Genomic DNA, 16,304 nt, shown 5'->3' on the forward strand with positions numbered 1-16,304 from the left:
TTCAACTATGTCAGTATGATTTAATGCAATACACTCTAGCACTCAGCATGCTGGAGATTAAAGCTACTCAGGTGTGTCTTTTCACCTGGCTCCAATGAGATCCAGGAGGTGCTGCCAGCGGTCGCTGACTTTGTTAAGTTTTTGTTCGATTTCAGCTGCTTTGCTCTTGTGACTGGCTCTGGCCAGGCGCTCCCCCAGCTGGTGCAGCTGCAGCTTGTTCTCCTCAGCCACAGTGATCTCCTCCTGGTAGTCCTGAGACAAAATGTAACACAACCAAAAGTTTAAATGCTGTACTCGAAAGTGAGAATGAGAGTCAGTGGAGTGTAACAGGATTTTGCTACAGTTAGTTGGTGTATATAACAGAAATAAAATGTACTTTATTCTACTTCCTCAGCATCAACATACCCACCTCCTCAGTCAACACCCTATCAATAGTAGCATGAGGGTGTGACTTTAACTGAGGCAACAGATGTAAAGAGAATGAATGACAAGTGCATCACTGGGTGTAGTGCACCCCAGGGTTTTAAAAGGCATGAACAAAATAATGAGGACAAGCACATATCAATGTGGTGATAAGAAGCTTGGAACTAGCTGCATTTCTTTTGCACAAACAGTAAATGTTAGATATGTCTGAGATATCAGTGTCGTATTTCTCTTTACCTTGCGAAGCTTCTCAATCATCTCCTCAATGCTGATGTCTCCGTTTTGGGAGACCTTGCTCTCCATGTTGGTGAGCCACTCGCCGAGCTCCTTGTACTTTTCGCTGAACACGGTCCACTCATTCAGCTTCTCGCTCACCTGCTGCCGGCGTAGCGTCAGCTGCAGTGGGACAGCAATATATATTGAGTTAAGTGCATACCTGTGTAAAGTGCATGTTAAACAAAAGTACATTCATGTCAAAAAGCCTCAATCTGAAGCTGATACCACTGCACCATAGGTGATTCATTTGCATCAAGTAGCGAGTGTGAGCCTCTGTGTTTCCTGTGTGCACATTTTATCTACCCTGCACAGGAACTCTTGAGGTTTCACTTTGCATGTTAAAGCAACTGCTGAGGACAGTAAAGTTTCCTGTTTAAAATCTGTAGTGACATTTTGAGTCACATTTAGTCAAGTCAGTGTGTGAAAAAAAGAGGAAATGTCTCTGTTCTAACTCTTGTTTTATCTTTATATTTTTAAATTGTGACTTGAAAATCTTGCTGTTAACATGCTCTCTCCATGAGATTCAGTTGCATCTTCAACACTTATTAGTCATACAAATATTCAATTTTTATCCAGATAAATATTTATTTGATGATGGCTAACTGACACCATCCAGCCCAAAGTATAACAGCCATATGATTTTGCTTGACACTAGCACCACCATATGGTGTCTCAAGAAACTGCAGGGATAAGGCCAGATAGTGATACCTATGAGAGTTACAAATGTAACATGGTTAATACTGTGTGAAATGGGGCATGGATATGAAGTAACTGTCCATAGTCTAATTTAAATAATGCCCCCAGGAGCTGATCAGATAAGCAGTAACAGTAAACAGTATATTCAGACAGTATATTCATCTATGCACAGGTAGCTCACTGTACCTGGTGGCAGATTTCGTCCCACTGTCGATGCAGCAGCTCAATTCGCTCCTGCAGGACAGACAGGTCCTCAGCACTGATGTAGCAAGACAGGGACTCCCGCAGCACAGTCAGATGGGCCAGATCCCCGGTCCAGCCATCAAATGTGTTCTCCAGGTCCTGTTATTGAAACAAAAGAAATATCATTATAACATTCACTTTTACATTTTGCAGCCAGATTTACTTCTTGACTTGAACAATGTCAATACATTTCTTAAATTAAGTCAGCTCAACAGATGAGGCAACAAAAGTTTATGCTGACTCCACAATTTTTAGGGCAAGGTCCCCAAAGCAATGTTGAATTTCAGACTTGTGTTATTGGTATGCAAAGTGTAAAATTTCCACTTAATGAAATCACTGAAAAATGGCTAGAGGCTGTTACCTTGCAGCGCATCTGCTCAGCTTGCAGATCCTCATGATGATCAGGAAGAGGCTGAGAGAGCTGCCGTTTGAAGGCCCGAAGCTTTTCCAGTGATCCACCAATACCTCTCTCACACCTCTCCCAGTCCTGTTCATGACACAAACAAGGGTTGCAACTGCATCAACACTATACGACTAGTTAAAAACTGCAAAATAAGTTGTTTTTCCCTTAATTTGTGTATTATGACTTGTTCATTCCACATTTAAACCAAAGGTAAAAGCAGGTTGTGCCTCTTGGTGAAAGTTCGAAAAAACAAAAGAAAAGCATTCAAACTTGCACCTGCAGAGCAAAAATATTTATAGTCTCCTGAGGTTCCCTGCACTGCACAGGCTGCTGGCAATTTGTCTGGTTTACCTTTAACAAGGTGGCAAGATCTTTCTTCTGTTCGTCCAGGCAAATGCTGGCATGTTTCCATCGCTCCTGGATCTCAGTAAGCTCTGCCTGCAGGGCCACCTCTGCCCGGCTATCAGCCGACAGGAGCAGTTGTCTGGCAGCCTCCACTGTCAGGATGTAGCTGCCCTGCTGGCGCTGCAGCACCTTTTCCTTCAGCTGATGCACAAAGAACAAACACTCAGATAATATTATTCTTACTTATCAGGCTACAGATTTGTTAGCTTCATGGCCAACCGACATATATAGATGTTCAGTTACCTATTGTGGAGGATCAGATAAGGGTTAACGTATAAAGAACAATGATTTTTCAAAGCCCCCTTTGCACCCAATCTGTATCACTCCCTGCTGTAGGTCTTGTACTTCAATGCTTGCCATGTAGGTTTATTCTCTCTTAACTGATCAAGATTGTGATCTTTTTGCCAGGATCCACTGCATTATACGTCTTAGTCAAAGATCTAAAACATTAATCAATTTGGGGAGTATCTGCACAGCACCATCTAAATCTGTGTACTCCGTAAGCTTTTACATTATGTACCTGGACAGCGTCCAGCATGGAGCGGGCTTGTTGCAGAGGCACTGTAGTCCCTGCCTGAAGGGCTTCTGCAGGGTGGGAGACCTCCACCAGCCATCTGCGCAGCTTCTCCACCATTTCCCTGTAGCGCTGCCACTGACGGATCAGACCATCAATGATGCCACGCCTTTGCTGAGCACGCCGCACTACGCCCTGCCACTGGTTACTCAGGAGAGCCAACTTCAGGTTGAACTCATCTCTGCAGGAAGGAGAAGTAAGATAACTGTCAAAGGAAGATTTTTAACAGGTTTTTTGTAAACAAAGAGCAATGGATTTACTAAGTCTAGCAATCTTCTACTCAATAATCCTGTATAAGATACTAAATGATGCAATGAGTAATACATTAGAAAAGCTCTTTACCTGTCATCTACCTGACCCTGCTCTAACATCCTCTGCCCATCACTGATGATAGAGTGCAGGATCTGCTGCCGACTGAACATCTCGGCTTGGAATAACTGGAAGATAACATATTGATGACAACATATTAATGAATAATACATTTTTAAAATAGGTGTTGCAGGTACTTTTACTTTACAGGGACTCTAACCTCGTGAGCTTTTTGCTGCTCCACCAAACTCTGGTAGTTCCCAGAAATTTCCACTGCCAGATTCTCTTCCGTTTGGACCAAGAACTCCATCCATGTTTCACACTTCTCCAGGAAGGTCTGCTGCTGCAGCAGGAAGGACTGGAGTTTGCTGCAAGGAACCAAACACCAATTGAGCAAATAAAAGTCATTTTGATGCTCATTAAATCCATCTGCTCAGTCACATAAGACGTTGACCTTTACTGTACATCTGTGGTTTTTTTGACAATATTTGCCAGTCCTTCATTTATTCAATTAATTCAATCTCATTATTTATTTTCAGAAATGCACGTACAGTATTTGGAAAAGGCTTGCTTATTTGGCTTTTACATTTTACCAGATCTTTCATGTGCCATACCTGAATCTCTCTGTGGTCTGTGCCGAGGCTGTTGACCAGCTCCTGTTGAGGTTCTGCATGCGCTTGATCTCTGAATCATTGAGAGGGAGCCGATAACCAAGCTCATTTAGACGCTCCAGCTCAGGAGCCATACTGCTGAACTTCAGCATGAGCCTCTGCAAAAGGACAGGAGAGAAATGTTAAATTTTTCAATTTCAGAACAATCAGTTAAATTGATTATTTCAACTCACTCACAAAACAAAAAAAAACAACAACCTTGAGCTCCTCCATGCGGTCTTGGATGACTGTGAGGTCTGTGGAGCCGTTGGGATCTTGCACCCTCAGAGCCTCCTCAGCTTCAACTATCCAGCAACCCAATGAATCCAGCTGATCATTAAAGATCTCATAGTCTTGAACTCCAGTCTGGTGTGAAAGAGAAATGTCAGCGAGTGTAAAATTCATGATTGTGACTGGCTGACTGATTACTCCATTGGACAACTTGGAGTCAAAAGTATTTGTCATAAACCTCTTTTGCTACCTGCAGAGTGGTGAGCTGTCTGGTAAGCGCCTGTTCCACAGCAGCTAGTCGTTGGGTGAGAGAGAGGTGATCTGACTGGATGGCAGATGCTGCTGATGTGTCCACCTGCTGTTTCAGCTGATCTCCCAGTTCCTGGAGAACTTGCAGGGAGGCCTGCACTGGAGCTTGGGACCGGAGCACCTCCTGAGACAACCCATACAATTAGAGTAGAATGTCATTTTTATTCAACACTACAAAAAAAAAAAAACCCTACATAGAAAAAATATAAATCTGCTCAACACCAGCATAATCACACTGCAGCAACAAGGAAACATAATTTCATTACATGTTAAAACACATACTCATTAACTGAACGGTTGTTTACATATAAAATGAGTCAACAGCAGCACAGCTGTGGCTTCACTCACGCTGCATTCTTGGATCCAGTCGGACACTTCCTCATCAGCGATGTCCTTGCTGCAGGCGAGCTTGAGGAGTTGGTCTGCTTTCTCCTCCTGCAGCTGGATGCTGCTGCAGCTCTGCTCATGAAGCTCCTTGTAGCGCTGCCAGAGCTGAAGTAGGGCTTTGCTGCTTCTCAGACGTTCCGCAATCTCCTCCAGTAAGCCAGTCCATCTGTGTGCAAATATGACAAGTGTCATGGAAAATGGAAATAATAAAAAACTAGACCTACAATGCCGTCACCAAACAAGTTACCAGCACCTAAACCAGTGATGTCTTCCGTTGACAAGTAAAATGCCTATGAGCTTACTCAAATATTTTATATCTTTTGAACAAACAAAATAATAATAAATGAGAAAATATTACAGTTATCAAGGGTTACCTTGCATTGACATCCTTAAGGGCGTTGTTGAGAGAATCTGACACTGATGGGTGACACTCCCTCAGCAGTTGGTGGGTCACAGCTCCAAACTTTCTCAGACTGCTCTCCTGTTTCTCCAGTTCCTCTTGTAAATCCTTCACAGGTGGCAGACAAATACAGTGATTAATTCACCAGCGAGAATGAACAGTGAATAAGACTGAATTTAGAAACATTTCCCCAGATGAAAAATCTAAAAATCACCTTCATCACAACAAGATTTCAGAAAGACATACTAAAGCAATCAGTGTAAACAATTTTGTCTGGATGACTACAGGCCAGCTGACCGGTATAATAAATCAAACGCCTCTTCATCCTAACATACCTGCAGACTTTGCACCTGCAGCTGCACAGCCTCTAGGGAGCCCGTGAGGAGGCGGAAACGAGATACAGAGTACCTTCCCTCCATCAGGTAGCCATTGATCTCTTCTGAAGCCCGCTTGTATAGGCTCCACTGATCCAGCACTGACTTCAGGCTGATGTTTAGTTGCCCTATCTTTTGAAGGTGGAATAAAAAGCACACAGTGACATTCAGTAAGTTCTGTGAGTAAAGATAGATGTGTAAAACCGAAGTACCACATCAAAAACATAGAGTGAAAGACAACAGGGGAGCTTACCAAGTGGTCCAGGTTAGCCCAGGTGTGATTGACACCCTGGAGCGTCTCCATGACAATGGCACAGGCCTCATCGGTTTTGTTCTGGACAAGGGCACAGCCCTGTTCTTCCACCCTCTCTAGTTCTTTCTCCTTTTCCTTTACCAACTCTTCCATTTCCTAAGTGTAATAGTTTTCACATGATATTAAAACATGGACTCACAACGGTGTGATACCAACAGCATGCAGGGGTATAACAAGTTTTGACAAGTCAGTGTTGGTACAACAGAAGAAGCCTACCTTGCAGTCTTTGAGAGCATTCTGCACAGATGTCAAATCCTCTATTCTGTGTTTCCTCTTTAACCTTTCTTCTTGAGTTACCATCCAGGACTTCAGGGCCTGAACGCTGCTCTCATACTCCAACCACATCTCCAGAAGGCTCTCCAGGAACTGGATCTGCAAGCAGTTTATATAAATTAAACTGTAACATCCTGACTTTGGATTAATAAATATAGCTTCATCATTGGTATCAGTGCCTAGTGCCTCACCCTCTCATTGATGCGGCCCTGTAGGATCTGCCAGCGTCGGTTCATGGCTCCCAGTCGCTCAGCAAAGTCTGTCTTATCACTGCGCTTGCTCTCCACATCCTGACCAGTGATCTGCAGCACTGACTGGTTTACAAAGTCCACAGTCAGCTGCTTACAGCTTAAATCTACTCTGAAGCCCTGAGTTGGAGGAAACAGCAGTAGATTCACAATTAAGACACCAGTCACAGATCATCAGTCTTAATAAGAATCATAGATTGCATCAACATAATCATCAGGTCTGTGTGAGTCCACATAAAAAAGATGCATCTTATGCATGCAAAGATGAGGTAACACAATGGTCACAGACCCTATGACCCACTAATGAAAGTACTTGTGCACAGCTAGTGACACATTTTCACAAATTTGGACACCCCTATACGCTCTTGAATAGGTTGATCTGTAGCTAGAAAAACATTCATACATTTGCAAAAATTAAAAACAAAAACAAACCTTTCACATCCTTGAAATACATGCTAAAATGCTAATGTATGTAGCTGTCACATAAATTCCTTTCATCGACAATTCACTTCGTAAACAAAGTCAAATATGTAATGTAATATATTAAAAACAATCTGTAAGATAACCTACCTTGTATTTTTGCAGGTAGTCCTGAATCACATTTGATCCCACTGCGCTCTTCAGGTTTTCTTCATCCTCCTCTATAACATTCTCCATCAAAGATATCCAGTTGAACAGCTCAGAAATAGCATGACGGGAGGCCAACTTCTCCATTTGGATCTGAGAAAAAGTTACACCCATTAGACCAGCAAATTAAACACCCAGGAGGAAAGACCGCACATGCTGCCGGTTTGAGTGCAGTCCCGTCTGAAAACTTCTGTATACGAGTGAAGCAGCAGAAAGGAGTAATCCTATTTGCCCGGCAGCAGCTAAACCTGTTCAGTCGGGCTGCATGTGACGATACCTGATGCAGCTTCTCCTGGACCACTGGAATGCGTGTGAGCAGCTCAGTCCACTGAGTGTCAATGCGTGCCAGGTCAGACCGCAGTACCACCGTGTCCACTTTCTTCAGACGCAGCAGCTGGTTGCCCTCGGTTACCACTGAGCTCTTCAGGCTGGACTTGCCTTCAACTTCCTTTGAAAACTCCTAAGATGGACAGTGACAGGATTCCTCAGCTGGCATGCAATCAAAGGTCCATGAAAAATACTACTACTAACACTACGGCAATTATAGGAAATATCATTTGCACTAATAACTATACATTATTTAAAAATGACATTATCTTACAGCAAAGTGATGTTTGTACATACCAAGCATATACTATGAAAAGGTGAATACAGAGCATGTGAATATAGCAGTATTGGCCAGTGATCCATGTGTCTTTATGGAGCCATATGCACAATCTATCCAAAGACACAATCCTGGTTTCTAACCTTGTTTTGTACTGAGTAAGGGTGGAGTGTGTTGTCTCTATAAATGTAGTACTGTAGATGGCAAAGAAACTGAATCTCTGTGGATCAATGCAGATAAAAAAATGAAGAAGAAAACAAAATCTGTTGTCTCACAAGGAAAGCAGAGAGATGGTCTCTGACAGTCTCCAGCTCCTGTGGGACTAACACCGCCTGCGTATTCCAAAACTCCAGACGCTCCAGGGCCGACTGCAGCCATTGGCTTAGGTCTGCACACTCCCTCTGATACCTGGAGGAAAACCACAATTCAATCATAGAAGAACGTCATGCAATGAGTTCAGAAATCACATGTGCACGTAAAACCTGTTCTGATTCTGATGTGTTTCAGACCTGGTCCAGTGTTTTAGGATGGCCTCCAGCCGCTGTAGTTCCTTGTTGACCTTGCTGGTGTTGTTAAGCCAGTGCTCCCCCAGCAGTGCCAGTTGATTCTCCAGTGCAGGACAGCACACTGACAGCAAGAGATGTTTGCCCTCATCCAGGACCTGGTATAGCTTGTGCTGGTGCTCTGTCAGCCTCCCCTTTAGACCCTTTACAGAGAATGAAAGATGAAATGGATGGACCAGATAGATGACAAAATCTAAGAAAGGTGACGCCGCAGCTGGAGCAGGACCAGCTCAAAGGATTTGAGTGAAGTGGGTGAAGACAAACTCAAACTACAGTCCCGTTGTCATTGAAGACTGTGCTTAAATATCAACTGACAGGACATAAAGTTGCTCAAAGTCTAGAAGAAGCAAGTGGTAATGGGCAGATGCCAGATATTAAATAAAAGTAAAGCATATTATATCACATATCGTACTGACCTTTTGAATTCTCTTTGGTCACAGATTAAATTCTAGCAGAATACATTCTGTCATTCCTACTTCATCAACAGCATTGTATAAAAACAAGGAAGCTATATAGGATTTTTATGTCACATCCTAAAATCTGCAATGATGTCGCTTTTACCTGATACAGTGAGATTCTGTCCATGAGCCTTTCTTCAGTCTCTTCCACCAGGCCAACGGTAGGGATACTTCCTTCAACTGCCTCCAACTGGCGGTTCAGACTCTGGTAATCCTGCACCAAGCGGCACCAAGTCTGATAAAACAGAACAGATTGAACATTTGACATTGAAACAGCTGATAAGTACCATAAACCTCAGATGAAGACTGCAATATACAACAATTCTCTAACAATTTCATGACAAATGCAACTATTTGCTTTAACAAACATCCAGGCTGGAAAAACAAGTGATTCAAATAATGGCATTCTCAGGTTTCCTACGACTGTATAAGTATGCTTTCAAAAGACAAATAAAGGTTAGCACAAATAGTACTTCCTCTCTCACCTCCAGAATACACTCCAGCTCAACCCCTTTACTGTGTGCCTCTCTGAGGACGCTCTGAGCCTCAGCCAGTGTCTCCTCCAGGGCCTGACTCTCTTTGGGAAGCATCAGACCACTGATTTTCCTGAAGTACGTTTCTGTTAGAATCATATGGGACTCCAGACCCTGGAAGAACTCCTAGATGACACAATCAGACACACACACAAAGACACCACTGAGCAGTTAATTTTCTCTGCAGTTTGTCTCCAACATTACTAGCTTTATGTTAAATGTTTCATGCTTTGATTATAAATATTGCTTAATCCTTTCTAACCTTATGTTTATCCAGGTGGTTCTGGACTTCCTCCACAGAGCTGGCGATGATCCTCTGATCAGCAGCCATCTTGTCTTTTGCTGTGTCCACCAAGTCAGTCAGGTCCTGCAGAGCTCGCTCGTACTGCTCCTTCAGAGCCATGTTCTGGTTCAGCCCACTGCGCCGGGAACCCACCGTCATCACCAGCTCCTCATAGGAATCCTGAAAACACACACGAAAATCATTTTGTGTTCATTTTGTTGTGGTACAATTTTCCATCAATTTCACATTGCGTATTTAGATATTTGATTTTTCCACACAAACTTTCCCCTGGTGTCGTGTATCATGTTTGTTCTGCTACACTGAGGTTTTCCAAAGTCTACTCAAACAACAACAAATCAAAACAATTTTTAAAAATAAGTCAACTAAATGTTCATAAGATGTTTTTACTTTTATCTACTTTCCATTTATATTTTTTCTCAAAACTATAAGCTGTACATGAGTAAAACCTACTTAAAAAAACCTTACCTGTAGCTTTAGTATTTTGTTTGTTGATATCTGATCCGCCTGTAGTGCTGCTCCTCTGGTTTTGAGCTCGGTAATCCTCTGTTCAAAGTCTTTCAGGCTCTCTTCTGCACTGGCAATAACCTGAGAGAAATGACGACAATCACAATCAATTTTTGCTCTAAGAACATGGCTGTGTGTGCATGCATGTCTGTGCCAAAGACTGCATCACCTCTAGTTGTTTCGAGGCTGGTCTATCCATGGCTCCAGCTAAGGCCTGTAGGATCTGGCACTTGGTCTCAATTAAAGCAGTTTGAAGAAGTTGCAACTCAGTCTGTATCAGACAAAAAACAGTTCATAGAACATTTAAATGAAGGTGTGTGGGTTTATGACAGATATAATAGTGTTTGTATGTGGCTACATATACAGAAATTTTCGTGTTTGCAACTGTGAAAGCAAGTTCAATAAAAACAGACATGATTTAACACAAAAGGACACTTCCGGAACAGTTCGTACATCCACAAATGTGACTGTACTAGTCAAAGTCTTAGTTTATAGCACTCATTCATCAAAAAAATAAAAAATGAAACGTGTTTAAAAAAATCAAGCAAACCTGGTAGGCTGTGAGCTCATGCGCTCTGGTCCTCATGTGGTCACAGCGTTGCCCCAGAGCACAACCCAGAGCTCCTAATCTCTCTTTCAGGCAGTCAAGGTTGTCCTCCAGCAGTGCTCGGTCCTCTTGTCTCAACCCTGAAGACCCGGCGAGCAGAGCCTGGCTCAGCTTCACGTCCTCTGCGACATGCCTCACATCGTTCTCTAAGGTCTGGAGGAAAGTTCAGGGCAGTTTTGAAAGATTGAAAAGAACAGTCAGATGCTAATTTCAACCTTTTGCAATAATTAAAGAAGCTGAACAAACAACCCAGATTGTACCTCCTGTTTTTGCAGCTGGGTCTCTGCATTTTCAGCCAGCAGCACCGAGCCAGAGAAGACGTTGTTCTCTACACCATCCAGCCAGGAGGAGGTGGATGACACAGCTGCGTAGAGCTGCTGTTCCATCTGCGGCATCTGTGTCTCACCACCGCCGGGCTATGTACGCACGAGAGTGTTGTAAATTTCATGTCAAACTATGTATTTTAATGTAGCAATGCAATGGGTTAAAATGTACAATAATGTTATAGAAATAGTAAAACCTGAGTGGTCATGTCTTCTATTGTTTGTCTGAAGTTGTCATACAGAGTCTTCAGGGAGGATTTGTCTGCCTGTGTTTCTCCTTTAAACAGTGATCCAGCTGTGCTCACACGAGAAGCTCTGGAATATACCTGCAAGAAAACAACAGTCAAAGACAGTCCCTGCCCTTAAACGATGCTTGCAAACTTTACTTCGACTACTACTACATGCTGACAATAACAACACAAAAAGGTTTGTACTGGCTGTTTGTGGTCCTGCTCCAGGGTTTTCTGTAGGAGCTGCAGTTTAGTTTTGAGCTCTAGTCTCAGGCTCTCCCATCTCTGCCTCATCTGCTCTCGAGCAGCCTGAGATTCCCTCTCGATCAAAGCTGCTGGTGAAAATGGCTCTGTCGTACTGCACGGTGACAGAAACACCAATGAGTTAATGTTCCATTCATAATCTGCTACAAGAATCATTACATATAAATAAATTAAGTTGAATGAACATTTTACTATTTGATTTGTGTTATATATGTATATCTGTATTACATAATAGTATGTAAAATACCTGGCACTGCTGGGTGAGGCCTGCTGAATGAGGATCTCCTCTCCCCTGCTAGCAACAGACTGGAGCAACTTTTTCTGCTCTGCCAGCTGCTCCTCTAGTTCCTGAAAAAACAAACATGTACAACAGTTGGATTAGACTTTATGATATAATTCATAAATTTCATGAAAATCTGATGTCAAAGGCAAGAAAGGCATTTTTATTTTATGAAGATGGTATTGTTATTTTCAACAGTATAATAGTAAAAGTAAACCTTTCTGATGCAAAAGTGCTGCACTATGTGACAGTTAAAAAATCAAAAACAAATAACTTGAGAACAGATATTTCAGTTTTAGTAGCAGTAGCCTGGTGCAGCCCAGTATGTTACAGGAGACTAGTAGCACCAGCGGTACGAGTACTAAAACAAAGAAAGAAAAAAGTACGTGAAAAAATGTACCCTCTGCCTCTGCAGGCTGTCCTGGTGTTGTTGGGAACGTGTGGTCCGGGCCTGGGCCAGCCAGTCCTGCACACTGGGACTTTGAGAGAGGCTGGACTCTGATTCACTGTCCTCCTGCTCCTGCAGAGAGCCCTGCAGGACCACATAATGTATAGTAAAATGTTTATGAAACACACAGCCTAATGTATTATCATGTAACTCCTGATCTTTATGGTGCAGTTAGAAAGAAAACATCACATGTGATGTTGGAAAATGTTTTTATCTACATTGCCCCACAGCTGGGACTGACCCCAATATCATGTGGTATTGTGAAGAGTTCTGCATCATATGCGCACATTAGAATATGTCAACATTTAAAGCATGCAGAATTCCCACCTGGATGTTAATCTGCTTGTCTTGTAGCATCCTCTGCAGTTCCAACAAGCCGCCCTTCAACGTGCGCAACTTCCTAGCCAACTGCTCGGCTTCCTCTCTCGTCTCGGTCCGGCCCTCCAGCAGCAGGTTCTCACTGTGCATGGACAGCTCTGACAGGGCCAGCACCTTCTCTTCAATCTCCAGCAGCATGGTCTGCAGTAGCAGGAGGAGAGAAGCCAGCTCAAACATGGTGTCTCACCACCAGCAGCAACAGACCCTCCAGACAAACAGGGGGCCAGGGTCTGGCTGAACCCCCTACACCAGCAGCTTTCCCAAGGCACAGGACAGGGAGAGCTCTCCCTCTGCTGTCATCCTTGGCCCACCTCTCCCGCCTCGCCTCCTGCGCAACATATTACCGCTAATCCTTCATGCTCCATGCTCTGCAGCATACATGCTCACACTCAAATTCAAAAGTAATTCTTCTGTGCACAACACCATCCTAAGTCCAGACCAGTTTACCATGCCCATCAATGAATGCTGTTCCAATGTTTGAAGAAACATTTATTTTCCAATAGCATTGCCACAACTCTGCGATCGAAAGCTTCAGTGGGTTATTTTAAGGCAGAGAGTAACTCTCCCTCCCTTCCGCCTCACCCTCACCGTTCTGTAGGATTCCCCTACTTGGATATCCTAGCAGCTTTGTCACCAACGCCAATCCCAGCACAGGGATCCATTAATCGTCTGAAAGCCACAACCCCTGACTACTCCACCCTATGCTGCTAACAGGCCCCTGTCACACAGAGCCATCTGCATAATCTTCTTAAGACTAGTGCTATAGTCGCTTAGGAGCCCAGCCATCCGAATGCCCCTCTTACTCTTCTAATGCTCTTGTTTACCAACTGGAAGGTTTCTGCCCCCTGGGGATGATCCACATGTGATAAGGGAAACAAAATCTAATATAAGTATAAAACGGATGTAAATAATCCACTGGCAAATTCGCATTAGTGTGCTGACCTGAGACAATGGCCGAACACCTAGAAAATGATACTCCAGTAGACAGTATTGTCATTCCTGACAACTTGCTATGCCATATTATTAACCAGTTTCATATTTATAAATTCATTAAAAAATTGTAATTCAAATTAACATTTTTGCATGCATGGCTCTGTATGGACAGCAGGGGGAGCTCTTACCTGACATTCGGCAAGCTGATCCTCCATGTCTGTCTCCTCTACAGGTGTGGGTTCAAGGATGGAGGTTACAGCACTGCGCATTCTGATCAACCAATGGTCCAGGTCATCTGCCCGGGTGTGATAGAGCTGTATGGCCTGTTCCTGACGCTGACCCTCCAAACGGTCACTAACACGCTCCTGGAGCAGAGCACGGCACATTTTACTTAGCAATTTAGTATTACGGTAGTAAAATAATTTATCAATAAAGCTCAACTATTTCTTACTACAATCAATAATGCACATGCACATATGTTCACAATCTTCACAAAAACTACCTCCAATAGCTGCTGTTTCCCTGTGGCCTTCATGTGGATGGTGGCCATCCTCTCAGCTAACACAGCGAGGGAGGACTGCATGGCCAGCTGGTCAGCCATGTCTGAGTCCACAGCATTCGAGGCCAGATCCTCAGTGAAGCTCGTCTGCAGCCTGTTTATGTCCTCCTGCACACTTTGAATCTCTTCTCTCAGACCCTGAAGGAGAGAAGGTGTTACAGGTTTTGCATTTTCTATATTTAATTACTTCATTTCCATTTCTATGTTGGTCAAAGGGAAGTTTTATACTTTTCATGTACGTAGATACGGTGACTATATGCCATACAACAATTATGACAAACCCTGACAAACTGAAACAAATTTGGATACAGTATCATAGATGATATCCCTATTCAATCCAAACTTTTGTTCAAACTAGTGGAACAGTGATGTAATGTTTAGCATATCATAGATGCAATACAAAGTGACATGAGTGGCCCAAAACATATTTTCCACAGACGTGCATCATTAACAAAATATTATTTTCTATATTTGGCATAGTTTGACAAGTATATTTTGCATGAATGTGAGTTCTGTTATTATTTTTGAAGTATGATGACGACCTACCCTGTCAATGCAAAAGATCTATCTCCATTAATCTATTTAAGAATTTTATTGTATTGTAATGACTCACCTCATGTGCCTTAATGTGGCTATCTGGGCTTTTATCTGCTTCCACAGGCTCACTCAGTTTGTTCTCCAGAGCTTCCATTTTAGAAGAGATTGACTGGAGGGAACCCTGGTAATGCTGTTGCTTTTCCAGGGCTTCATACAGAGACCTCTGCTTCTCACTGATCTGTCAAAAGTCCAGTTGGACAATGTAAAAGTGACTAACCTGAAGACACAGAGAATCAATAAAACATCAAGCTGATGTCTTGTACTAATCACATACCACATTCTTTAATGTTTCCCATGAGCGCTGCAAGTCATCTAAGTTGGCAACAGACTCAAATGTTGGGTCATATAACTCTTGGATTGGAGCTCTTGTGAGTGTTCCTCTTCCCATCTAAGAAAACATTCAAACAGTGGCATCAAAAGTTAAGACAGAAGTAAATATGAAATAGATGGCAAAACAGATATAAATACTTAATACTACTATAAAGCCCAAAATTCATTGTTAGATATGATGAACTGGCGGGTGCAGGCAGAAAATAGATATGGATTAATGTTTCTCTTGGTTTGCTTTTGCCTTCTTCATTTATTAATTGCATTGAGAGTGTTTTTAATAAGTAAACACAGGAAAGATTACAGAAAAATTAGGGAAAGATTATTGAAAAAGAAAGTATGTGCAATTTTGCTGAAACATCAGTGGGAGAAAAAGTCATCGAGAGGAAGAGAGAAGGTAGATACCTTGGTTACAGTGACTTCAGTGTGACTGATGGGAGAAGGAGAGCGACACACAGGAGGAGAAGAGACCTCACTGTTAGTGCCCTCCTCTCCAGACTCCTCAGTTACAGGAGACAGGAGGGTGTGACAGCGGCCAGCCGTCATCTGACACGCCATGCAAGAAACATTAACAGAAGAGCAGACATGCAAGGTGGATTGGGAAAGATGAATCATAGTCTGTATGTGTTTTAAGATAAAAGTGGCAGAATGCACCTTATAAACACATATCTTATAATGAAAGCAGGCTAAAAGATTTATCTAGTAAAATGAAAGGAACAAAACTCTTTAAGCTAAAGCCAAACAGCAGAATGAGTCAAGAGGTTTATTAAATAGGCAGTGCCATCACCAACAATGCAGACAGCTTTATCAGCAACAGCAAGTTATGTGGTATATTATGTTCTCTTACCATGACGGCTTGTGCTGAAGATTTCTTGGACTTCTCCTCATCCATGTCCTGCAGCCCCTCAGGCAGTCCCTCCACATCGCTCACTGTCAGCAGCATGGTGGCATGCTTGGCCTTCACTGCCAGCATCTTGCATTTTGAGTTTAGAGAGGCAATCTGCTCTTGGTAACCTTTGATCTTCTGGGCCAGTTCCTATTAAAAAATACAAAATTTGCACATTTTAATGCAGTGATGAGGAAATTTCACCTATGACACTGTAGTGCACAGAACGTAATGAGCAGAAACAGGACTGCATTGAATTTGTTGAATAAATACACGTTAAAGTGTAGTTGATATGCATTTAGTACTGCTGCCTCTTGGCAAAAAGGACCTCGATTTGATGCCTCATCCTATCTGTGTTCAACTCA

At 42.7% G+C, this 16,304-nt stretch overlaps 1 protein-coding gene across 1 annotated transcript in view; it reads right to left on the reverse strand.

The window, feature by feature from the left end:
- The window catches only part of syne1b (spectrin repeat containing, nuclear envelope 1b), an 82,010-nt gene that overhangs the window by 11,738 nt on the left and 53,968 nt on the right, over nt 1–16,304 (reverse strand). The window contains exons 91-129 of the mRNA XM_041954159.1: nt 15,901–16,089; nt 15,459–15,599; nt 15,001–15,114; nt 14,743–14,904; nt 14,073–14,267; nt 13,759–13,935; nt 12,587–12,778; nt 12,212–12,343; nt 11,779–11,879; nt 11,472–11,625; nt 11,235–11,363; nt 10,975–11,130; nt 10,658–10,867; nt 10,277–10,378; nt 10,069–10,188; nt 9,562–9,762; nt 9,252–9,425; nt 8,870–9,001; nt 8,255–8,451; nt 8,021–8,153; nt 7,419–7,601; nt 7,085–7,234; nt 6,458–6,634; nt 6,210–6,365; nt 5,934–6,089; nt 5,642–5,812; nt 5,281–5,414; nt 4,868–5,072; nt 4,461–4,643; nt 4,199–4,345; nt 3,944–4,098; nt 3,550–3,697; nt 3,363–3,457; nt 2,967–3,201; nt 2,393–2,587; nt 2,000–2,125; nt 1,582–1,737; nt 661–819; nt 86–252 (exon numbers count right to left, since the gene is read on the reverse strand). Of these exons, the coding sequence (XP_041810093.1) occupies nt 86–252; nt 661–819; nt 1,582–1,737; nt 2,000–2,125; nt 2,393–2,587; nt 2,967–3,201; nt 3,363–3,457; nt 3,550–3,697; nt 3,944–4,098; nt 4,199–4,345; nt 4,461–4,643; nt 4,868–5,072; nt 5,281–5,414; nt 5,642–5,812; nt 5,934–6,089; nt 6,210–6,365; nt 6,458–6,634; nt 7,085–7,234; nt 7,419–7,601; nt 8,021–8,153; nt 8,255–8,451; nt 8,870–9,001; nt 9,252–9,425; nt 9,562–9,762; nt 10,069–10,188; nt 10,277–10,378; nt 10,658–10,867; nt 10,975–11,130; nt 11,235–11,363; nt 11,472–11,625; nt 11,779–11,879; nt 12,212–12,343; nt 12,587–12,778; nt 13,759–13,935; nt 14,073–14,267; nt 14,743–14,904; nt 15,001–15,114; nt 15,459–15,599; nt 15,901–16,089 (6,209 nt within the window). The remainder of the gene's footprint in view (nt 1–85; nt 253–660; nt 820–1,581; nt 1,738–1,999; nt 2,126–2,392; nt 2,588–2,966; nt 3,202–3,362; nt 3,458–3,549; nt 3,698–3,943; nt 4,099–4,198; nt 4,346–4,460; nt 4,644–4,867; nt 5,073–5,280; nt 5,415–5,641; nt 5,813–5,933; nt 6,090–6,209; nt 6,366–6,457; nt 6,635–7,084; nt 7,235–7,418; nt 7,602–8,020; nt 8,154–8,254; nt 8,452–8,869; nt 9,002–9,251; nt 9,426–9,561; nt 9,763–10,068; nt 10,189–10,276; nt 10,379–10,657; nt 10,868–10,974; nt 11,131–11,234; nt 11,364–11,471; nt 11,626–11,778; nt 11,880–12,211; nt 12,344–12,586; nt 12,779–13,758; nt 13,936–14,072; nt 14,268–14,742; nt 14,905–15,000; nt 15,115–15,458; nt 15,600–15,900; nt 16,090–16,304) is intronic.

The sequence above is a fragment of the Chelmon rostratus genome, chromosome 15 (genome assembly GCF_017976325.1).
Source record: "Chelmon rostratus isolate fCheRos1 chromosome 15, fCheRos1.pri, whole genome shotgun sequence".
NCBI classification, from domain to species: domain Eukaryota; kingdom Metazoa; phylum Chordata; class Actinopteri; order Chaetodontiformes; family Chaetodontidae; genus Chelmon; species Chelmon rostratus.